At 42.2% G+C, this 25,139-nt stretch overlaps 1 protein-coding gene across 4 annotated transcripts in view; it reads left to right on the top strand.

The window, feature by feature from the left end:
* The first annotated feature begins 2,117 nt into the window (after window positions 1–2,117).
* The window catches only part of IPO5 (importin 5), a 56,463-nt gene continuing 33,441 nt past the window's right edge, over window positions 2,118–25,139 (top strand). Inside the window, exons 1-5 of one of the 4 annotated variants that reach the window (XM_084981026.1) lie at window positions 2,118–2,893; window positions 3,284–3,364; window positions 13,457–13,564; window positions 17,345–17,438; window positions 22,932–23,012. In XM_084981026.1, coding sequence (XP_084837152.1) covers window positions 17,349–17,438; window positions 22,932–23,012 — 171 coding nt within the window. In that variant the 5' untranslated portion in view covers window positions 2,118–2,893; window positions 3,284–3,364; window positions 13,457–13,564; window positions 17,345–17,348. 4 annotated transcript variants of the gene reach the window in all.

A 25,139-nucleotide genomic window follows, 5' to 3' on the forward strand; every position in this document is an offset into this window, starting at 1 on the left:
TTTCATCCATAATGTATGTGGCTGTAGCCCCATATTCTTCTTTTTTCTTTTCTTTTTAGAGCCACACCTATGGCATGTGGAAGGTCCAATCACAGCCACGGCAACGAGGGATCCAAGCTGCACCTGCAACCTATGCCACAGCTTGCAGCAACACTGGTTCCTTAACCCACTGAGCAAGGCCATGAATCAAACCTGCATCCTCATGGATACTTGTCAGGTTCTTAACCCACTGAGCCTCAACGGGAACTCCACAATTTTCAAAAATTATTTTTAAGGTCTACAGGCTCAACATTCCCCCAAATAAGGCTAAGGATAGTAGGGAGGAAATAAGTCTGTACCAGTTTGTGAGGAAGAGATGTAGTGATTCAAGGTTTAGGGGGTCAAGGGTGGAAAACTATGACCTCTTCTGGGGCAGCACAGTTGATCACGTGAACACAATATGAGCTCATTGAACAACTAAGAATGAATGACGGAGCTTTTCTTTTTTCAAAACCAGAAGACATTTACATCATTCATCTTCAACATGCTTGTCACCATCTCACATAGTTTTAAAAGAAACGTGGGGAAGCCTTCATTAAAACCTTGAAGGATCTGAAGCTACTGTTAATGCAAGAAAGACCCCATATCTAAGAAATCATTAGAAACTTTACCTTTTTTTTTTTTTTTTTTTGCTTTTTAGGGCTGCACTTGGGGCATATAGAAGTTCCCAGGCTATGGAGTTCCCATCGTGGCAGAGCGGTGGAAACGAATCTGACTAGGAATCATGAGGTTGGGGGTTCAATCCCTGGCCTTGCTCAGTGGGTTAAGATCCGGTGTTGCATGAGCTGTGGTGTGGGTTGCAGATGCAACTCAATCTAATGTTGTGGTGGTTGTGGTGTCGGCTGGCAGCTGCAGCTCCCATTGAACCCCTAGCCTGGAAACCTCCATTCGCCACTTGTGCAACCATAAAAAAGCAAAAAAAAAAAAAAGAAGAAGAAGAAGAAGAAGTTCCCAGGCTAGGGGTCAAATCAGAGCTGCACCTGCCAGCCGACACCACAGCCAGAGCAACTTGGGATCTGAGTCGCATCTGGGACCTATACCACAGTTCACAGCAACACTAGACCCTTAACCCACTGAGCAAGGCCAGGGATTAAACCCACATCCTCAAGAACACTATGCTGTGTCTTAACCTGCTGAGCCACAACGGGAACACTCTACCTGATTTTCTAGCCTACTCTTATCCACCATCATGCTTCCTACTCAACTACTTTTCCACATGTGCACCTGTCGACAAGAAATCAATAGATACTCCCTGGAATCCTGTCTTTGGTTTAAGTTTGAAATGCCCAAAGGTCAGCCAGGGCAGCCAAGGCCAGCCAAAAACTGGTCAGTCTCCCAGGGGCTGGGGAGGAATGGCTGGGATTCATGCCTTTAATATGTTATGCATATGTCTTACAATCACCTGATAATCATTAATTAATTTTTGATTCTTTTTTTTCTTTTTTTGTATTTTTAGGGCTGCACCCATAGCATATGGAAGTTCCCAGGCTAGGGATCAAATCGGAGCTGCTGCTGCCAGCCACAGCCACAGCCACAGCAACGTGGCATCTGCGGCTCACCTGTGATCTACACCACAGCTCATGGCAACACCGAATCCTTAGCCCCCTGAGCGAGGCCAGGGAGTGAACCCATGTCCTCATGGATACTAGTTGGGTTCGTTACCTCTGAGCCACGATGGGAACTCCATAATCATTGATTCTTAATCTGAGTAATATCTGGTTTTGGAGTCTTGGTGGGATCCTTAAGCAAAATGCCCTGAGGACGCCTCACTGCCATGACACCTGTCCATGAGCTGAAACAGCAGAACAAACAACAAGTGACGAAAGTATAGACAAAGAAGCAGGGAATGGTGCCAGAGAGATCCCGAAAGGGCCTCGACTTCACATTTTACCAAGAAAGAAATGTGACCTCTACAAAGGGATCTGCATATGTCTTAAGAAACAATTGTATAACTGAAGTTTGGTTTTTATTAATTATTGATGAACATTAAGAAACAGAATGATGAAATACTCAATGTCATGAACCTGGGTTGTTCAAATTCAGAACAATCGAAGCCAAACTTGATAAAGTGATGTCCCACATAAGAACTTAAACCATAGGAGTTCCCGTCGTGGCGCAGTGGTTAGCGAATCCGACTAGGAACCATGAGGTTGCGGGTTCGATCCCTGCCCTTGCTCAGTGGGTTAAGGATCCAGCATTGCCATGAGCTGTGGTGTACGTTGCAGACACGGCTCGGATCCCGAGTTGCTGTGGCTCTGGTGTAGGCAGGCAGCTACAGCTCTGATTCAACCCCTAGCCTGGGAACCTCCATATGCCACGGGAGTGGCCCTAGAAAAGGCAAAACAAACAAACAAACAAAAAAAAAACTTTAACCATAGACCAAAATGCCATAAACTTATTGAATAGAGAATTTTCTGTCGCTTCTGTATAAATTTATATTTGTCTATTTGAGAGATCAGCTTCTCTTTTCAGGATTAAGTGGTAGAAGACAATTAAAACCCTAGGTAAAGAAACTGAAGAGGTGAGAACTCAAGCTGGTGATACAGTTGGGGTCTGAGTGGCCCTCAACAGCAAATGAGTTGTGAGTCCTGCAACACCAGAGCTCCGGGTCTCTTGCGTGGCTTTGGGGACAGCTGGGTCAGTTGACAATCTGTGAATGGCGGGATGGCCTGGAAAGCGTGTATGGTAGGCGGGTTGAAGAGGGCCGGCAGCCTGGCACTGCTCACCTGCAGCGGGTCACAATCGCCGTCAGACGTCTCCATGGTGACATCTCTGAGCCATGAGGTCGGAACTGTGGGATTTAGGACGTCCCATGCCTGGAGCAACCATAGCGCTGAGAACAGCTTTGACTACGGTAAGTAATCCCCGGACCTGAGATTTAGATGAAAAAAATGTAGGAACTTAATCCACCCTGGGGGACCAATCAGGGTGATTCTGGAGGGTAAGTCTTTCTATGTGAGATCCTGGAGGTCCTTTTGGCCCTCGCATCATCTGGCGTCCCCACAGTGGTATCACCAAGGGGGGAGAAGGCCAGAAAAAGTGATTCTGAGAACAGAAGAAGGAAAGATGGAGAAACCCAGGACCACAAGTCGTCCCTTGATACTGTGTCTTAAATTAGCTGGTGACTGCCACTGTGTATTTAAGGATTCATCCCTTGATTAGAGTTGCCCCAAGGACTATAGATTATTGTCCTAATGATCTGTGTCGCCATCCTGAACCAGAAATGAGTTTTTATTTTATTTAGGTGGTTCCGGGGAGAAACTCTTTCCAGGACCCATGCACGGGCACAGCTGTTCTCCCTGATTAGGACCCTTGCAGCACCCAGGTAAGCCTAAAAGTCTCCGGCATATCTTGCTCTGTCGCCAACCACTGCTAATCGCGTTCTTTCCTTTATAACAAAAAGCTCCTACTATTTTATTTATTTATTTAGTCTTCTGGGGGTCACATCTGTGGCATCTGGAAGTTCCCAGCCTAGGGGTCAAATCAGAGCTACAGCCACCAGCCTACACCACAGCCACAGCAACGCAGGATCTGAGCTGGCAATGCTGTTATTATATAAAGTCTGATTTAGACTTTGCTAAACAGTTTTGTTCCCTTGTTCCGTCACTTGGGTTTACATGGGTATATGTTGCAACCTCCATAATACTAGTACGAGACAGCTTTGTGCCAGGCATGGTGTTAGCCTCTTCGTAGAGTGAGACTTCTAGAACACAGTTAAGAACCCCTAAATGGCAAGTCGGGTGCCATTGAACCTGAGTGGCAAAACAGTTGTCATAAAGCTTATGCATGGGACTCTATGGAAAATATACTCAGCACTCCCTATTTAGTGTACTTTTTTTTTTTTTTTTTTTTTTTTTTTGGACCGTGCCTATGGCATGTCAGTATTCACTGGCCAGGGATGGAGCCCTTGCCATTATCAGTGACCTGGGCCACTGCAGTGACAACACTGGATCCTTAACCTGCTATGCCACAGGAGAACTCATCTACCATTTCACATACTTGGTTATCTGGTTTCCAAAACACATAGCAAACCAGATGATGAGGGCAGCCGGCCAGTAGAGACAGCTGTCATTTTCTGGTAGCACCTATAATAAGTGGTAGCTGACTAATGGGAACAATGAAAATAAGGAAAAAGGAGTTCCTGTTGTGGGTCAGTGGAAATGAATATGATTAGCATCCAGGAGGACGAAGGTTCAATCCCTGGCCTCGATCAGGAGGTTAAGGATCGATCAGGTGTTGCCGGGAGCTGTGGTGTAGGCGGCAGACAAGGATCGGATCTGGTGTTGCTGTGGCTGTGGCGTAGACCAGAGACTACAGCTCCTATTCAACCCCTAGCCTGGGAATCTCCATATGTCGTGGGTGTGGCCCTAAAAAAGCCAAAAAGAAAAGAAAGAAAGAAAAGCAGGAAAAAGAAAAAAAAAAAAAAACCTTCTAAAAAGGCAAATAGAAGACCTTAAATCCCAGAGATAGTGAACAATTTTGTTTCAGGACAAGCAATTCTGGGAATTCCCATCATGACTCTGTGGAAATCTGACTCGTATCCATGAGGATGCAGCTTCCATCCCTGGCCTTGCTCAATGGGTCAGGGATCCAGTGTTGCCTTGAGTTGAGATGTAGGTTGCAGACACGGCTCAGATCTGGCATTGCTGTGGCTGTGGTGTAGGCCAGCAGCTATAGCTCCAATTCAGCCCCTAGCCTGGGAACTTCCATTTGTGCTGGGTGTGGCCCTAGAAAGGAAAAAAAAATGGAATATTTATATAACCACACAAGCGTTTTTAAAAATTTAACTCTAGGGTTTTTTTTTTTTCCTTTTTTTTTTTTCAGCAAAGTGAATCAGGCATGTACATATATCCATTCTTTTTTCCTTTTCATATTCTTTTCCCATATAGGTTATTACACAATATTGAGTAGATTTCCCTGTGCTACACAATAGGTCCTTGTTACTTATCTATAACACAAGCATTTTTATAACACGATTCCAGTAATACTATATATGGCGGATAAAACTTAAAACACATTCTTGCTTTTCCCATTCTCTTTCCTGTTAGTTAAAAGTGGTTGGATTATTACTGTTGATGATCAAGCCAAAACTTAAGCATAAGAAAAAAAAATTTTTTTTGTCTTTTTTAGGGCCACACCTGCTGCATATGGAGGTTCCCAGGCTAGAGGTCAAATCAGGGCCGTAGCTGCTGGCCTACACCACAGCCATAGCAATGCCAGATCCTAACCCACTGAGCGAGGCCAGGGATCGAACCTGTGTCCTCACAGATGCCAGTCAGATTTGTTTCCGCTGAGCCACAGTGGGAACTCCGAGCATAAGCAAAAGTTTGATAAGAGCTTAGATTGAGATGGGAAGAGAACAGCATTTGACATCTTAGTCAAATTATCTGTCACTTAGTCACTTGATCTGATTTCTTTAACCAGTGATTTTAATTACATTTTTTAAATGATTTTTATTTTTCCCATTATAGTTGGTTTACAATGTTCTGTCGATTTTCTACTGCACAGCAAAGTGACCCAGTCACACATACATATATACATTCTTTTTCTCACATTATCCTGCATCATAAGTGACTAGATAAAGTTCCCAGTGCTATCCGGCAGGATCTCATTGCTTATCCATTCCGATTTTAATTATATTTTAATTGTTAAGGCATGTGTTTTAAATGAGAAGTGGAGAGGTAGGTAAGATTGAAAGAAGGCTAGACGGTTGACGATTTAGAGGAAATAGCCCCAAGAAAACATTACTTTTCCTGAAATATGAAAAGTAAAAATGATCTCAAATACAAGGCTGTGCAATTGACCTTTTCTTTAACATTCGTGCCTACTTGCTCTTCCAACTATCTTTATATTCATTAGTGGATTCTAGCTGTTAAAGAAGCCCTTGCCACCAGAGAGCAAAAGGGAATGAGATTTAAGGTGACATGTTCAATGTGTCAATTCCCTCTTAGGATTATATTTGAATTGTGTATGAATCTGAAACTTCCTCTGCCTGACGTCTGGTGTTGGGGTGTCTCGGGGCTGTGTCCGTGGCCCACTTCTCTCCTTGCCAGGCCATGTCATCCACTTCCCTAGCTTTAAGTGCCATGATCGTGGTGACTGATGTTGATATTTCCAGCCCTGACCTCTTTCTGATCTCCTGGCCCCTCTAGCCAACTACTTGCCGGACCTGGTCACTTGGATGCCCAGTGGCATCTCTAACTTACCATGAAAAACCCAACTGTTGTTTTCTTCTCTTACCCCAAATACATCCGCATCTTCATGGCATGACCAGTGCTCAGACTCCAAAAATAGGCATCCTTGACTCCTCCATCTCACTCCCACCAGAGAAGGAGGCTCCACTATGAAGCTCATGAAGCTTAAGCTGCCTCACTTTTCACTTGCACAGAATCCTTGCAAGGCATCACATTTGGGGTCCAGATTTTAATTTTTTCTTACAGAGAGCCCTCAAATTGTGTAAGTTTCAGGTCCCACAAAACTTGAGTTGGCCTCTGCACGCTTCATTATGCTCTATTTCCAAAAGTGTCTAAATCTGACCATTTCCAACCCAGGTCAGCACTGTGATCCAAGCCATCATGCTCTCTGACCTCAAGTACCACAGTGACCTCCTAATGCTCCCCAGCTTCCTCACTTTCCTCCTACAGTCTATTTCCCATAGAGCAGCCAGAACGATCTTTGGTTTTCAGGTCATAGCCCTTTCTTAACCCACTGGCTTCTCACACGCCCTTAGGACATCTGGTCCCTGTTTATCTTCCAGCCTCTTTCCTCACCACGTACTGCCCTCCAGCTACCCGCTTCTTTCCTCGCTGGAATACATCACTCATTTTTCCCTTGGGGCTTTTGTACTTGATGTTTCCTCTGTTTGGGGGAAGTTCTCCTATTTCTTGTCTCCTAATCATTCAGGTCTCAGCTCAAACATCACCTCCCCTCAAAAGACTCTTCCTAAAGTATCACCCAACTCCCGTCCCGTCATCTTGATCCCATTATCCTCTTCTTTCCACTTGTCTCTGTATGAAATTACCTACTCAGTGTACTGCACTGTCTAGCTTCTTTCAGAAGATTATCAACTCCACGAAGGTCCAAGTGCTCATGACTGAATCCCCACAGCCTGGTACTTCCACTGCAGGGACGAAGCCTGATAAATATGTGCTTAAAAATGAATATATGAAATTTATTTGTTAAATAAACACTAATAAAACATAGCATGAAACAGTACTACACATTGTACTACATATAAAATAGAAGAATATGAACTATCATGAAGGTTTCTGCTTTCTTTCTCATTATCTGTGGATTGTTAAAAATCCGTCCTGCCAGTAGATGCAAACTTGAGATGCGGATTGATGTCACAATTCATATTACACTGTATATGTCATCATAATGCATGAGGTAAAATGCATGTGTGTTATGCCCAAAATGTAAGGTATATAAATAGCAAATAGATGGAGAGGATGATGTATAGACTAAATCATATCTCAATCTCCCCTTTCCTTCTCCTCCCAGATAATGGTTTAGGAATGCTCCGAAGTTTTGAGGGCTATGAATGTTATCATCCATGTATTCTGTATTTTTTTTTTCAGGGCCACATCTGTAGCAATATGGACATTCCCAGGCTACGGGTTGAATAGGAGCTGTAGCCTCTGTAGCCGCCAGCCTACACCAAAGCCACAGCAACGTGGGATCTGAGCTGCATCTGCAACCTACACCACAGCTCATGGCAATGCTGGATCCTTAACCCACTGAGTGAGGCAGGGATTGAACCCATGTCCTCAAGGATACTAGTCCAATTCTTAACTTGCTGAGCCACAACAGGAACTCCCATCCATGTATTCTGAATGGAGCAAAGTATATTGTGAAAATAGAAAAAAAAAAAATCAGTACTTGAGATCTGGGTCAATTTTCTTCAGATTTATAAAGAAAAGCATTTAAAAAAAAATATCAGCTTTGTTGTGCTATAATTCACATACCAAAAAAGTTCACTATTTTAATGTGTACAATTGATGTTTAGTGTGTATGTGTATATATATATTTATTTATGTATTTATTTTTGCTTTTTAGGGCCACACCCACGGCATATGGACGTTCCCAGGCTAGAGGTCTAATCAGAGCTACAGTTGTTGGCCTACACCACAGCCACAGCAACTCCGGATCTGAGCCGCATCTGTGACCTACACCACAGCTCATGGCAACGCCGGATCCTTAACCCACTGCGCAAGGCCAGGGATTGAACCCACAACCTCATGGTTCCTAGTCGGATTTGTTTCCACTGAGCCATGACGGGAACTCCTGAATGTTTAGTATATTAACAAGAGTTGTACATCCATCACCGCCATCACCTTCCAGGCTATTTCATCCCCCCAAAGAAACTCCATATCCATTAGCAGTCACTCCACATCCCCTCCCCTCCTCTGCTGCCCCTCCTCTAGGCTCCTGGCAACCACTAATCTACTTTCTGTCTCTCTGGATTTGCGGGTTCTGGACATTTGACCAAAAAAAATACATGACTTTTTATGTCGGGTACTTAAAATAGTTTTAAGGTTCATCCATGTTGTACTATGCATCAGTACTTCATTTCTTTATATGGCCAGATAACATCCCATTGTGCAGATGAACCACACTTCATCTCTTCATCAGTTGTGGACATTCGGACTGTTAATCATTTGGGGCTATCATGAACAATGTTACTATGACCATTTAAGTACAAGTTTTGTGTAGACATGTGCTTCCATTTCTCTTAAGCATAAGCTTAGAAGTAGAATTGCTGAGTCATGTGGGAACTCGTTTGAAGCACTGCCAGATTGTTTTCCAAAATGACTGCACCATTTCACATTCCCATCAACAGTGTATGAGGTTCTAGTTTTTCCACCAACCTCTTCACCAAAACTTGCTTTTTTTTTTTATTATAGCCATCCTAGTGGACATAGGTGGTATCTCTTTGTGATTTCAATTAACATTTCTGTAATATCTAATGATGTTGAGCATCTTTAATGTACTTAACTGTTTGTATTCCTATATCTTCTTTGGGGAAGTACCTATTCAAAGGTTTTGCCCATTTTTTTATTTTTATTTTTTGCTAATGAATCATGACAGTTCTTTATATATTCTGATTCAAGTTACTTGTTAGATATAAGATTTGCAAACATTTTCTCCCATTTTATCAATTGTGATTTCTCTTTCTTTCTTTCTTTTCCCTTGGCTGCACCCACAGCATGTGGAACTTACAAGGCCGGGGATCAAACCCAGGCCACAACAGTGACCCAAGACTTCAGTAACAACACCAGAATCTTAAGTCACTGTACCACAAGAAAACGCCTATCTTTTCATTTTCTTGATGGTTTCTTTCAAATCACAAAAGTTTTTTAGTTTTGATGAAGTTAATTTTTTTTCCTTTGTCTTTTATAATTTTGGTGTCACATCTAAGAAATCAATGCTTAATCCAAGGCCATAAAGATTTGATATTACGTTTCCTTCCAAGAATGTTGTAGTTTTAGTTCCCACATTTTGGTCTATGCTTCATTTTGAGGTTTGTTTATAGTGTAAGGTAGCAGTTCAACTTCATTCTTTTGCATGTGGATGTCCAGTTATACCAGCAACATTTATAAAAATACTCTTCTTGAAGTTCCCATTGTGGCTCAGTAGTAACAAACCTAATATCCATGAGGATGCAGGTTCGATCCCTCGCCTTGCTCAGTGGGTTAAGGATCTGGCATTGCAGTGAGGTGCGGTGTAGGTCGCAGATGCAGCTCGAATCACATGTTGCTGTGGCTGTGGTGTAGACCAGCCCTGATTCAACCCCCAGCCTGGGAACTTCCATATATGCAGGTGTAGCTCTAAGGGAAAAAAAAGACTATTCTTTCACACCGAATGGTCTTGGTACCTCTATTCATCAGCATTCTCCAGAGAAACAGAAGCAATAGTATATATTCTAGAGAGATTTATTTTAAGGAATTAGCTAACATGATTGTAGGGCCTGGGATGTCTGAAATCTGTAGGGTGGGGAAACAAGTGGAGATTCAGATAGAAGTTGATTTGCAGTTTGGAGTCTGAAATTTGCAGAGCAAGCCAGCAGGTTTTTCCATGTTGCTGTCTTGATGCAAAATTGCTCCTTCCCCTAGAAACCTCAGTCTTTGCTGTCAAGGCCTTGAATGAGATCCCCTTATGGAGGGGAATTTGCTTTATTTATATTGACTACTTGTAAGTGTTACATGCAAGACACCTTCACAGCACCATCTAGGCTAGGGTTTGACCAAACACCTGGGCACCATAGCTTAGTCAGGTTGAAACATTAAAAAACCATCATGGCACCCTTGTGAAAAACCACTTGGCCACAACTGGTCTGTTTCTAGATTCTCCATTCAATTCATTGATCTATATGTCTATCCTTATGCCAGTCCATAGTGTTTTGATCATTGTCGCTTTATAGTGATCTTTAAAATCAGTGGGTGAGTCTTTCATCTTTTTGTTCAAGAGTGTCTTGGCTATTTGTAGTTGCTTGCAGCTCATGTGAATTTTAGAATCAGCTTGTCCATTTCTCGGGAAAAAAGTTGAAGTTATGATAGATATTGCTTTAAATCTACAGACAAATTTGGAGAGTATTGCCACCTTAATATTAAGTCTACCAATTCATGCACAAAGAATATCTTTCCATTTATTTCATAAATCTTCATAAATTTAGCTGTGTTTCATGATTTCCAGCTTACAAGTCTTACACTTATTTTGTTAAATTTGTTCCTGAGTATTGTATTATTTTTTGACACTGTTAAAAATAGGATTTCCTTAATTTCATTTTTTGATTGGTCATTTCTTTTTTATTTTTTAGGGCTGCACCCATGGCATATGGCGTTTCCAAGGCTAGGGGTCAAATCAGAGCTGTAGCTGCTGGCCTACGCCCCAGCCACAGCAATGCCAGATCTGAGCTTTGTCTGTGACCTACGCCACAGCTCACGGCAATGCTGGATCCTTAACCCACTGAGCGAGGCCAGGGATCAAACCCACATCCTCATGGATACAAGTCAGATTAGTTTCCCCTGAGCCATAACAGGAACTCCCCAATTGATCATTTCTAATGTATAGAAATATAACTGATTTTTGCATATTGATTTTGTGTCCTGCAACATTGCTGAATTCATGTATTTGTTCTAATAGCATTTTTTGTAGATTGATCAGGATTTTTTTCTATACAAGATCATGTCATCTGTGAATCTCCAGTACAATGTTGAAGAGAAATGGTGAGAATAGACATTATTCTTGTCTTATTCTTGATCTCATTGAGAAAGCATTCTTCCCTACCACCACCGCCACTCCCAGTTTGTATATTAGCTGTAGGTTTCTCCTAGATGGCTTTTATCAGTTTGAGGAAGTTTCCTTCTATTCCTAGTTTGTTGAGTGTTTTTACCATGAAAGGGGATTGGATTCTCTCAAAGATCAGTTGAGAGGATTATGTGCTCTTTATACTTTATTAATATATTGCATCGATTGATTTTCCTCTATTATACCAAGCGGGCATTCCTAGGATAAATTCAACATGGTCATTATATATAATCTTTTTTATATGTTGCTAGATTCATTTCGCTTATATTTTGTTGAGAATGTTTGCATCAATATTTAAATTGGTAAGAAGTTTTCTTGAGCTGTCTTTCTTTGGTTTTGGTAATAGGTTAACACTGTTCTCATAGAATGAGGAAGTGTTCACTGCTTCTATTTTTTTGCAAGAGTTTAAGAAGGATTGGTGCTGGAGTTCCATAGTGGCTCAGTAGGTTATGGATCCAGTGTTGTCACCGCAGTGGCCCAGGTCGCTCCCATGGTACGGGTTTGATCCCTGGCCCAGGAACTTCCATGTGCTTCAGGCTCAAAAAAAAAAAAACCTAAGTGTTAATTCTTCTTTGAATGTTTGGTAGAATTCACCAATGAGGTCATCTGGTCTTAGAATTTTGATTATGAGGAGTTTTTTTTAAATTACTAATTCAATCTCTTGTTAGAGGTCTATTCAGATTTTCTATTTCTTCCTGAATTCACTTTGGAAATTGTGACTTTCTAGGAATTTTCTCACCTCATTGGGTTATCTAATTTCTTGTCCTACAATTGTTGATAGTATGCCTTTATAATTCTTTTTATTTCTGAAAGTTTGGTACTGATGTTCTCTTTTTTCTTGTTCAATCTAGCCTAAAGTTTGTCAATTTTATTGATCTTTTCAAAGAAATAACTTTTTTCTACATTCTTTTTCTCTATTTCATTTATTTTCTTATCTTTTTTATTTCTTCTGCTTGCTTTGGGTTTAGTTTGCCCTTTTTCTAGTTTCTAGGAAACTAGGTTAGATTACTGATGTGAGATCTCTCTTCCTTTTTAATGAATATGTTTATGGCTCCAAATGACCCTATGAGAGCTGCTTTCACTGCATCCCAGAGGTTTTGGTATCTTGTATTTTTATTTTCATTCATCTCAGTATTTCCTAATTTCTCTTATGATTTCTCCTTCAAGCTATTTATTATCTAGGACTGTGATGATTGCTTTCTACTTACTTGTGAATTTCCCTTTGTTCCTGATTTCTAATTTCCTTTTACTGTGGAAGGAGAACACACTTTGTATGCTTCCAATCCTTTTAAACCTACTGAGGCTTGTTTTATGGTCTAGCATATGATGTATCCTGGAAAATCTTCCCTATGTACCTGCGAAGAATGTGTATTCTGCTTTTTTTGGATGGAGTGGCCCATAGATGGATGTCGTTAGGTCTAGTTAGTGTACAGTGTTCTTCAAGTCTTCCGTTTATTTTATTTATTTATTTTTTTATTTTTGTCTTTTTTCCTTTTCTAGGGCCACTTCCCGAGGCATATGGAGGTTCCCAGGCTAGGGGTCTAATCGGAGCTGTAGCCACCAGCCTACGCCACAGCCACAGCAACGTGGGATCCAAGCTGCATCTGCAGCCTACACCAGAGCTCACAGCAACGCCGGATCCTTAACCCACTGAGCAAGGCCAGGAATCGAACCCGAAACCTCATGGTTCCTAGTCGGATTTGTTAACCACTGATCCACGACAGGAACTCCCAGTATATTTTTATCTCAGGTATTAAAATGCAACAAGTGATGGATTTTAGATCCATTTACCACATTTAAATGAAAATAATCAACATCAAAATAATAAGTGGAGTTCCCTGGTTTCCTACTGGTTAAGGATTTGGCATTGTCACTGCTGTGTCTCAGGTTCGAGCCCTGGCCTGGGAACTTCTGCTTGCCCTGGGCCTGACCATAATAAAATAATAATAATAATAATAATAATAATAATAATAACAACAACAACGGTATTCTTCCTTCTCCCATCTCTTAATCAGACCTTGTTTTAGCCTATAAGGATATATTCCATAGGATAAAATCTAGAATCTTACATTCTAAAGGTTCATAAATCTGTCTAATGTCAAACCAGCAGGGAAAAGAAATTCCTAAGCAAGGAACACTGCTCAGAAAATACTGTACCATGTCTCCAAACCCCTGAGAATCAAGTCGGAAAACTGGAAGCAACGGAAACTATAAGGTAATTGATTTTTCCCTTGGTGACAAGTCACTTCCTAAATCTAAATGAAAAATTATGTAGGACACCTGTGTTTAGCTAGTTGGTTATTTTATCCTCTAGGAAAATACTGCCCAGTAGAAATAAATTGTGAATCACAAATGCGAATCACATATGTAAAATTTAAAGTTTCTAGTAGCCACATATTAAAAAAAAAAAAAAGCAGGAGAGTTCCCACTGTGGCATACTGGGTTAACTGGCATTGTCTCTGAGGCAGGGAGGGTTTGATCTCTGGTCTGGCACAGTGGGTTGGGGATTGAGCTTTGCTGAAGCTGTGACATAGATTGTAGCAGCAGATTGGATTTGTTCCTGAGCCTGAGAGCTTCCATATGCCACGGGCATGGCCAAAAAAGAAAGCAGCCAAATTTATTAATATAGTTAATAATTATAGTTTATTAATAAATAAAATATAATATATATGATCATTTGTACATGTGACCAATATAAAATTCTTATTGTTAATTTCCTATTAAGTCTTTGGAATTTATACTCGAAGCACACCTTAGCACAAACTAGCCACACCTTCAAATGATCAATAGCCATAATGACTGGTAGCTACTACACCAGTATTTAAGGCTGAAAACAGCCTCAAAATCCTCTGTGATGATCAAATCAAACCTAAAAATTTTTTCTTTTTTTCTTTTTCCTGTCTTTTTAGGGCCGCGCCTGCTGCATATGAAGGTTCCCAGGCTAGGGGTCAGATTGGAGCTATTAGCCACGGGCCTATACCACATCCACAGCAATGTCAGATCCGAGCCGTGTCTGTGACCCACACCACAGCTCACGGCAACACCAGATCCTTAACCCACTGAGCAAGGCCAGGGATCGAACCCACAAGTTCATGGTTCCTAGTCAGCTTTGCTTCCACTGCGCCATGATGGGAACTCCTAAAATTTTTTTCTTAACCGCAATTATTATGCATTGCTTCTGTAATAGGAGTATAAAAACATGATAATCTAACAGGTAGATGAGCAGTCAGAATTAAATTTACAAATTTTGGAGGTTCCAATCTGCATTAGTAATCATGGCTAACATTTTTTAAGCATTTGCTCTGTACCAGGCCCTATGCCAAGTATTTTAAGATATGGCGAAAAGTACCTCTTCATTTTATAGAAGAGGAAAACTGGGGCTTTAAAAAGATAACTTGGGCAAGATCAAGCAGCAAGTACGTTGTGAGGTCATTATTTGAACTTTGATTCTGGCTGGCTCTGGAACCTGTGCTCCGAGCTCCAAATTCTACTGCCTTCCCAAACTGGATCCAACCACCTGCAGATATTCATATATAAATGAATATATATGAATTTCATACATAAAACTGAGAGGGAGTTCCCGTCGTGGCTTAGTGGAAACGAATCCGACTAGTACCCATAAGGACGCAGTTTCGATCCCCGGCCTTGCTCAGTGGGTTAAGGACCTGGTGTTGCTGTGAGCTGTGGTGTAGGTCACAGACGTGGCTTGGATCCCACGCTGTGGCTCTGGCGTAGGCCAGCAGCTACAGCTCCGATTAGACCCCTAGCCTGGGAACCTCCATATGCCGCAGGAACGGCCCTAGAAAAGGCAAAAAAAAAAAAAAAAGACAAAAAAAAAAAAGAATTATTAAACAAATATATGTAATCTACAGAGTCACTGCCTATAAAATGCAGGTGTTAGATCAGCTCATACCCTGATCAAGCCTACAGGCAATTTTCTCACTTCACTGGACACCTAGTCATTAAAAATGATTGTTTTAGTATGTAATTCCCAAAATCTTAATAACCTTGGGTGAGGGAAAAACCTCCTCAGAATCCAGGCACTGCTTCCCCCCCTAAAAAAAAAAAAAAAAAAAGAAAAACTATCCCAAATTGATGTAGATAATGATCTGTCTTTAAAGAAATAATGTGTCATAAGAATGACAAATTGTCACATCTGGAAAACATCAATTCTAGAAAGTCAGGTCGGCAGACTTCTTATACAGAAACCTATCGTTGTCACAGATAAAACTTTCTGAGGGAGTTTTCTCCACAATCAGTTAGAATCCTTTAAAATATCTTGGCGGGCAGTCATAGTTTCAAGTGGATCTCAAGGCTCAGCCCAGAGATTCTGAACACAATGGCCTGGATTCTAGTATACAGCCAGGATTTATTAATCATTCAAAAGCAAATGTTGAGGAGTTCCTGTCATGGCTCAGGGGTTAATGAACCCAACTAGCATCCAAGAGGACCTGGGTTTGATCCCTAGCCTTGCCCAGTGGGTTGGGGATCTGGCATTGCCATGAGCTGTGGTGTAGGTCACAGATGCACTTGGACCCAATTCGACCCCTAGCTGGGACCCTCCATGTGCCCTGGGTGCAGCCCTAAAAAAGACAAAAAAGTAAATAAATAAAAGTAGGATTTCAAAGACCAGAACCTCAACAGAATAGTCAATAGGAAATTAAATTCCCCAAGTTAAATACCATGGACCACCAGAGTGTAGTAGTCTCTATTGTACCCAATGAGGAAACTTCTCACTAGAAATGTGTCTTTTTGAGGCAAAAATGAATTGTGTCACTTTTTCCACTGTCACCCTTGGCCCACTGCATTGGACACAGTAGGGCCTCAACAAAAGTGCCCTTCGACAACTGCTCTCTCAGCCTTGGGGCGCTCCAACGGTAAGGGCAGATTGGAAGTATTATCTCAGCATTGTGTACTGCAATTGAAACCAGGTCTCTGAGCCCCCTATGGACCGGTGTTTATCAAACACCTACTGAGACTTAAGTCCTACAAACCAGTGTTTCTTTAAGGAAGAGGGTCTTAACTTTCCCCCAACCAATGAAAAACTGGGACCTCAAAACAGGGAATTCAAAGGAATAGCCAAGGATCCTAGGGTGGTAAAAGAGGGGGAGGCAAATGCGCTCCGTGTACATCTCAGAGGACAGCGGGCTGGGGGTGGGTAGGCCTGGCCGGAGAGCCCAGGGCTGAGTAACCCCTCTTCCGGGCAAGCCCAGCGCGTGAGTCACCAGTGAGGTGTCGGGAGGAAGGGGCTGCCTGAGTCATAGCCCTTGGGGAGGTCGGAGGGTCTAACCGGTGCGAGGATCTGTGGAGCTGGGGGTGGAATTTAAGTCGGAAGTGGATTTTGGATTTCGAAATCCATTCCCTCCCTTCTTCTGGGATGGGGGATCTAGGGTCTCTGGGGCCGGGGTGGAGGGGGAGAGGGAAGGACTGGAGCTGGGGGCGCTCCCGAGGTCGCAGGGAGGAGCTTAGCCGGCTAGCGGGGGAGGAGGCCGGCCAGCCCGGGGCGCCGAAATCTCCCGCGCTCTGGAGCTGGCCCCACCTCCCCAGCCGGGCCTCACGCCCCTCGCAGCCGCCAGGCCGGCCAGCCGGCTCCTCCCGCCCTCCCCACCACGCCGCGGCAGCCACAGCTGGGCGGCCGAGTCCCCGCCCGACCCTGCCCGCGCCGAGCCCGGCGGCCCGCCGCGCGCCGCCAGTGACGGCACTGCAGGGTGCGTGGCCAATCGGCGCGGCCCCCGAGGAGAGGCCTCGGCCCCGCCCCCAGAGCTCAGGGCCAATGGGACGCCGGCGCCGGTGGCCGCGGCGGGGTGAGGGGTCGCGAGGCCCCGCCCCATCCTCCCCTTTCCCCTTTGCCCCGCCCTTTCCCGCCCGGCCCCCCAGCCCCAAGCCGCTGCTGGTGCCGGTCCCCGCGCTGGGCCCGCCCCCGCCCCTCCCGCCGGCCCGCCAGCGCGCCTCACAGCGCCTGTCTCCCCTCCCTCCTTCTCTCTCTCACGCCTAGCGCAATGGCGGCGGCCGCGGCGGAGCAGCAACAGTTCTACCTGCTCCTGGGAAACCTGCTCAGCCCCGACAATGTGGTCCGGAAACAGGCAGAGGTAACCGAGCTCGCCGTCCCGGACTTCGCGCTCCGGCCGGCGCGCCGACCCTTCCCCTTACGCCGCCCGCTGGGCCTCGGCAGCTCCGCCGCTGCCGCGCAGGCCGGGCCGGCCGGGCGGCGGCCGCGCAGCCCACGTGTGAGGCGGCCCGCGGCTCCCGGCGGTGCCCCCGGGCTCTTTCGGCCCTTGCAGCCGCGGTGCCCGGCGCCAGTTACCTCGTCGCCGCGGTTCACACACGTGCGGCTGCTACTGACATGCTGCCCCCGCCCAGATGGGGAAGCCGGGCGACAGGGACAGGGAGGGATGGGGGGTGTGGGGCGGGCCCCGGGGCTCCCCTCGCTCCTTTCTCACTTTCCCCTGCTGGGAGCCTCCCCAGCCCTTCCAGCGGCGCTCTGCAGCCTGTCCAGCCCTTTGGTTCCCCCAAACCCTGGTTTCTCCCTGACCCGTCACCCCTGCCTCTCCCCTGCCCCTCACTCTTCACACGCCGTCTGTCCCTCTCGTCCCCATTCGCTCCTATTGAAATGTGTGCCTTGCCTTCTCGGCTTCCCTCTGTCTCTTTCCATTTAGTCCCTTTTCTCAGTCTGGTTCCTAACGTCAGAAGCCGGATTTCCCTCCCCAGCCACCCCCCAATTGTGTGAAGTTGCCTTTAGGATTTCTTTCTAAGCATCTTGTACCTCCCTTTGCTCATCCATCAGATAAGTCTTCCTTGATCTCTAGAGAGTTGTGTTCTTATAAATGGGATGTCCTGGGACTTTTCGTTGTCTTAACTGGGCCAGTGCCATATGTTTAAGCTTTTAATTTCTCTGAATCAGCCTGAATCTCTTTTTTTAACCACCTCTGGCTCCTGACCTCCAAAATGTGGAGCTGTTAATAAAGTTTCAAGAGACAGTATTTCAGAGGTATCTGCAAGTAGGTATTTACCAAGTGGGAGTATCGTGCGCTTGGTTCTTTGGAAGACTGTTAGTACTAAGTCGGTGTGGAGATGCGATTTGGGACACTTCAGGGGAAGGGCAGAAACTTTGCAGTTTCTATACAGTGCATTATTTAGCCCTATCCTCAAACCTGATTGTATATGGAGTTCTTTGCCACCACATGATGGAAGATTTTTACAAGATTCAGTGGAGAATGTTCAGCCAGATGTTTTTACAGAATAGAAAGGGACTTTCACATAGTTAATGAAATTGGGGGACAGATCCTCCTCTGGACTCGTGGGATTTGTAGTTGTCTTTAAAATCACAACATCAGCAGATTGAGGATCTGCCGCTTATGCTTAGTGGTTTTATGATCTGTGAAGTATATACACTGGAAGTTCAGTTTCCTATGAAAAGCACTTTAAACAGCTATCAACTTTATTCTAATAGGCTTTTTCGATTCATTTACTATACCTGTAATACATAATCAGGGTAAAAATTCAAGCTGCAAATAGTTTTTTATCCCATTCCCCAAAGGACACTTTTGAGTGTTGAATCTTCCTTGCAGATATCTTTATGAGAGTGTATGTATACATTTAATTTTTACATGCATGGGCTTTTAATATGCATCCTCTTGTGCAACCTGGAATTTTCACTCAGTGTGTTTCACTTTGCCACCTTAGGGGTTTTGTTTGTTTGTTGTTTGTTCTTACGCAACTATAGATGAGTTTACTCTGCTAACCACCTATGAATGGACATTGAGGCTTCCAGTGTCCACTCCTAAAAATAGTGCTGCCCATAGGAGCACATCTATACCTACCTTTTCAGGCTTTGCCAGATTTCTTTGTGGAATATTTGTCCTTAAAAGTCATGTGCATTTATTAGTTGCCTCAATTTCCACTGCTGTCAATGGGATATGATGAGCCTATTAAAAAAAATTTTTTTTAATGCTTTCTGCTAACTCTAGAGGTAATTCTTCACTAAAGTAAGTTCTTAATCCCAACCCATAATAGAAATTTCCATGTGTTACAAAGCAGAACAGCATTGTAATTAGTAAGCTAGTTTAATTCTCCCTCTTCCCTCCAGTTGCTTAAGTCTCTATTGTCAAGCCTAGTGGGGAATCTCTCTTCTATTGAACTAAATACCAATGTCTGGTTCAGCTTGAATTCCAATTGGTGCCTGTTGTAAATCTTTTATCACTCCCATCACTTTGGGGATAGTTAGCAGCATTCAGCACATTTTCTCATAAAGAACAATTGAAAATGAGTACTGTTATTCTCTTACTCTTTTTATTCTTAGTGAAAACATTCACATACTATATTTTTACTTTCATTGTATATGCTGGGAATATTCTAATATGTAAAATAAGTACTACATTGTAGAATTTCCTTAATTTGACAGAAAAAAATGGCAAATGAGTGGAAGGTCCCTGGCACATATACCACTAAACTGGTCTGTAAATAGAACTTCTCAGGAAAGAAACATATTTGAAAGAGAAATGGCTGTGCATAACAATAACTTAATACCACCTCTTTTTTTTTTTTTTGCCTAATGAAATGCCTTTTATAAGCAAGCAAAGTAAATAAAATGAATATTACAGTCTGGTATAGCAAATAAAAGAATTTTTTTGGAACTAAAGGATTGGCAAGGGGTCAGTAAATACCTTTATAATTTACTCAGTCAAAATAAAAATACTTAGTTGACACATAAATACCAAACCGTTGACTGCGGTGACTTGTTTTATATTCAAATATGAAGTCAAATGCAGTAAAAGACTTGTTATATTTTGTTGAAATCATTGAATGGCTTCAAAACTTTAAAAAGTTTTAAAGCTTTTTCCATGGTGTAAACTATTTGATAGGCTCTATATCTTATTTTTATTAAATCTTTAAAAAATTTGATCATTAACTTTACCACAGATGTTTCTGATATTTGATGTGATTTAAATGCCCCTAAGTCTCAAGACTCAATAATTAACATGAATGAGTGATGGAACAGATAATTGACAGGTATTCCAAAGTTGTATGTCCATGGCATTTCATGACTTGACATTTTTATGACATAAGTCCTGAGTATTTCACTAATTGTGGATTTTATATTCTCAACTTATTCCATTGACTTGTTCCTCATTGATTCTAGTACAGCACTTCATTAATGAGACTTGAATTGAAGGAGGGCAGCATATTGACAATTTCCCCTGACTTTTGAGGATCCAGCGTGTTGACTAGGTATTAAAGTTGTTGGTCCCCTCTTTACATGTCTGTGTACGAGGTGGGCTTGCCATAAATAGTGTGGAGTGAGCGAGGTGAGTGCATATTAGCATTTCTCCTTTGTGCAGGGGAGGAGAAGTCGGCTTTTTATTATGTGATTGTGTATGGTGGTATCAAATGTAATTGCGCTTTTATTTGCAGTGACACTGGTAACATTCACTGACCCTGCCTGGACTAGTGCTGGGAATATTCTTAGAAAAATCCTTTGTATTTGCCATACTCTGATGTGCTAGGTGCTGGGAATACAATGGAGAAGAGATACCATCTCTTTGTTTAGATTAAGTAGACTGAGTAGTCTACTTAGGTTAAGAAAAGTTGTTCCTTTGGTCTTGATTTTATGGCTATGACCTTTTTGCTAAACTCTATCCATGATCAGTGTCATGGTGTAAATGTGTTACTGGGCCTGGCTTGTCACACTGGCATAGAGCAAGTGGAGGGAACCCTCTCTCAGGAGTCAGATGTCATACTAAACTCTCCTCCCATTGGCTTTTAATTTGTTATGGGATACACTTGAGTATTTGGCTTACTGTTTATAACACGTTTTCTGTGATATCTTAATGGAGAATTTTTTTCCCACTTGATTTAGACCACTGGAAATTTAAGTGTTAAACTTATAGCATCTACAGGGCATTAGTGGCAAAGCTAGGACAAGGGATAAAAGGACATTTTTATTGTTCTGTGAGAGACTTTGATTAAATGAAAAAAATATACTGGTTCTTGAGTTGCTTTGATAAAGATTAAATGAAAAATGTCAAGGTACATATCCATATTTGCAATCATCTTGTGAATATCTTTACATAAATTATCTCATTTCTGGATAAATAAATTCAGACCATCTTCTCTCCTCAGCTGTGAATCCTTTTTGTCAGTTTTCAGCATTGTTAGGTTCCTGTTTGCTTATGTGCTAGAGAGGAACTTTGAGATTATCAGAAGATTTTGAATTTTCTTTTCCCCAAATTGTGTTCTTCCCCAGACTGAGATGTGTTTCAGAAGTTTGACGACTGTATAACAGTGAGTACACAAAATCAGTTGTTTGCTGGAGTCAGGCCTCAGGCGAAACTTAGAGAGAGCATTCAGTGCCAGGGAGATTTGGGGTACAGTTGGCCTTTTTGCTGTTTATTATCTGTGACCTCGAGCAAGTCTTTTAACTTGTGAGCTTTTATTTCCTTACCTGTCAGTATCTGGGGGAAACCACAGAGCGCCAGACAAATGGGCGGTGTAGACTCAGAGGACCACAGTTTTCCCTCCCTGTCCTCTTCCCTTCTGTTCAGAGAGAAACTAGGTAGATTTTAGGGGATGGTAGCTGTTGCAGAGTAGACAAGCTCTTTGAATTTAGACTGCCAAGAAATGAACATGTTGGCTACATTATACCTTTAAAGTGGATAGATGAGAATATATTTCTTTATTAAGAGGCTTCTTGGGGGAAACAATTCCAAGTGTGCTTAAAATAATGATTTCTTTTCCACATTAAAAGACTGTTGTTAGTAGAAATTATATGCATGTAAATGGTGTATATACCTCAGCTTACTTTTGTAGATATCTTATACTTAGGCCTTATTTTTGATCCACTCTGACAGTCTGCCTTTTAATGGGTGTCCATTTTTTATTGTTAACCAATTTGCTCTCATTTTATATTATTAATGGAGAAGGAAAGAATGTCCTGAGTCACAAAACCTAGATTTCTAGACCTATTAAAATGATACTAAAGGAATGATGTTAACTTTCCTGGCCAGTTTTCTCCTGACTGTAGTTATTGATGTACACAGTATAGTTTCTGGATAATCCTTGCTTCAACAAAAATGTAGCATAAAGAATTTGAATACTTGCCCTTTCTCTGACTTGCTTCATCTTGAGGGTACGTCTCTGCTGGTTGTAAGTAGTAATTTGAACCAATTCTACATCGTCTGGTCTGAAAAAGGTTGACAAGATAAGCAGTTTTCCATGATGTAAGGGAATATTGAGTGAGCACTTCCTTTGCAGCAGCGTAGTAGCTCAAATCACATTGAACACGTTTTTGGTTCTCTTAGGCCTTGAGCTTTATTAATCCGAGGAGCCTAAGTTGAGAAAACGTGTACATAGATCAGAAAAGTCTGTATCAGAGATAAGGGTGGAAAGGAACTTGATAAGGAATTCCCTCTGTATCCTCTCTTTCCTGACCTGTCGGAAGTGTGTTCTCTGTCTCAGGAGAAGACTTTCCCATTAGACCTAGATTGTGTGGCTTCTCACGCATGGATCTTTCCTGCTCTTCTCACCTCCTTTCACTGTGTACTCATGAAGTTTTCTAACCTCTAATGTTTTTCTTTGTCATGTAGGAAACCTACGAGAACATCCCAGGCCAGTCGAAGATCACATTCCTCTTACAGGCCATCCGAAATACAACAGCTGCTGAGGAGGTACTACTTTAATGCTTGAGTATGACTTTCTTACAAACAAGTTGGGGACTGGATGGTGGTCAGAGTGGGTAATGGGAACTGTTGTTTACTGCATAGGCATGAACAGAACTTTGAACTTAATTCTTTGCTAAAAGCTACTTTGGAGTTAGAATTTTTTTGATGTATTCTCTATTAAGAATGAGATTTCCCCCAGGTAAGATGACATATCCAGAATGTTTTAAAATTAGTGGTTCTTAGGAGTTTCCATTGCGACTCAGCAGGTTATGAACCCAACTAGTATCCATGAGGATGTGGATTTGATTCCTGGCCTTGCTCAGTGGGCTAGGGATCCACTGTTGCCATGAGCTGTGGTGTAGATCACAGACATGGCTCAGATCACAGCTGTGGCTGTGGTATAGGCCGGCGGCTGCAGTTCCAATTTGACCCCTAGCCTGGGAACTTCGTATTGCAACAGGTGTGGCCCTAAAAAGAAAAACAAACAAACAAACAAACAAAAAAAAAACAGTGGTTCTTAAATCATTACATAAAAGTATTAAATTTAGGTGATTTCTTTAGCTATAAAACTTCTTTTTTCTTACTGCTTTTCTATGCATTGAGCAGCTAATTTTCTCAAAAGTGATTTTTTTGTTTTGTTTTGTTTTGTTTTTTAGGGCCGAACTCTTGGCATATGGACGTTCCCAGGCTAGGAGTCAAATTGGAGCTACAGCTGCCAGCCTACACCACAGCCACAGTGACGAGGATTTGAGCCACATCTGTGACCTACACCACTGCTCACAGCAACGCTGGATTCTTAACCCACTGAGCAAGGCCAGGGATCAGACCCAAGTGCTCATGGATCCTAGTCAGGATTGTTAACAGCTGAGCCGTGAAGGGAACTTCCAAAAGTAATATTCTTGATTATAGTCAATGTTAATTGCATAACCTCTATTATGGAAAAGACATCAAAATACCCAAGTCTAGAAAACTTATTCCACCTAGGAAACATGGCATTTAGTATTTGTAAACTGAAGCTTCATTGCTAACAGTCACACTATATATAAAGTGCTTACATTAACATATGATGGAAATGAAATCAGACTAATCTTCTACATAGAACTACACCTGACTTCTAGTCAGTCAGTTTAAACTGGCGATTTACTGTTTGCTGATAACACTAGAAAACACTGTACAAGTGCCCTAGTTTTTAAAAACAGGTGACAAAGGCACTGCTTCACTTGTGTAACATACCAGTTTTCTTTAATTCAAAATAAATGTCACATATAAAGAACAAACGTAGAAGTAACTTAAATCTCTAATAAAACAGTTGACTGTTTAACTTTTTAAAAATTGATGCACATTAGCTGCAAAACATTTTAAAGCCAGAATAATATGAAAATTAAATTTTATTTTTGAAAACCTGTATTGAACCCTGTTTAGATCTTGCTTTGATTTAGGAATTGGATGATGATAATGAATGAACTTCAGCATCTTGATTGTGGCATCACAGATCAGTGTATGTATAAGAAGAATTGCACATGGAATTCCTATAGTGGCTCAGCAGAAACGAATCTTACTAGTATCCATGAAGACAAGGGTTCAATCCCTGGCCTCGCTCAGTGGATTAAGGATCTGGCCTTGCCGTGAGCTGTGGTGTAGGTCACAGATGTGGCTTGGATCTGGAGTTGCTGTGGTTGTGGCATAGGCCAGCAGCTGCAGCTCCGATTCAACCCCTAAACTGGAAACTCATATGCTGCAGGTGCCATTCTAAAAACAAAACAAAACAGAATTGCAAAAATTTTAATCACTGTTTAACCCCTCTGAATCCTTTCTAGAGCATAAGTTAAATTTTTTAAAAAGTTTGCTCTCTGCCAAAAGTGATTCTGGTGTTTCTCAGTGAGAAATAAATGGGGAATGGCAAATTTTATTTGTATGGTTTAACTCGTTTGTTGTTGTTGTTGGTCACAGTCTCAAAGTAATTAGAGGGATGAGTACTTGCAATGAAGGAAAAAAGAACATGAAAAATTGGGTTTGGAGTTTTATGTTTTCAATGGCTTGTTGGCTTTTTTTTTTTTTTTTTTTTTTTTTTTTTTTTTTCGCTTTTAGGGCTATACCTGCAGCGTATGGAAGTTCCTAGGCTAGGGGTCAACT

This window comes from Sus scrofa, chromosome 11 (assembly GCF_054392235.1).
Source record: "Sus scrofa isolate SSC_HxYL_T2T_F1_AM1 chromosome 11, Sscrofa_HxYL_maternal_Yorkshire_Landrace_v2.0, whole genome shotgun sequence".
NCBI lineage: Eukaryota > Metazoa > Chordata > Mammalia > Artiodactyla > Suidae > Sus > Sus scrofa.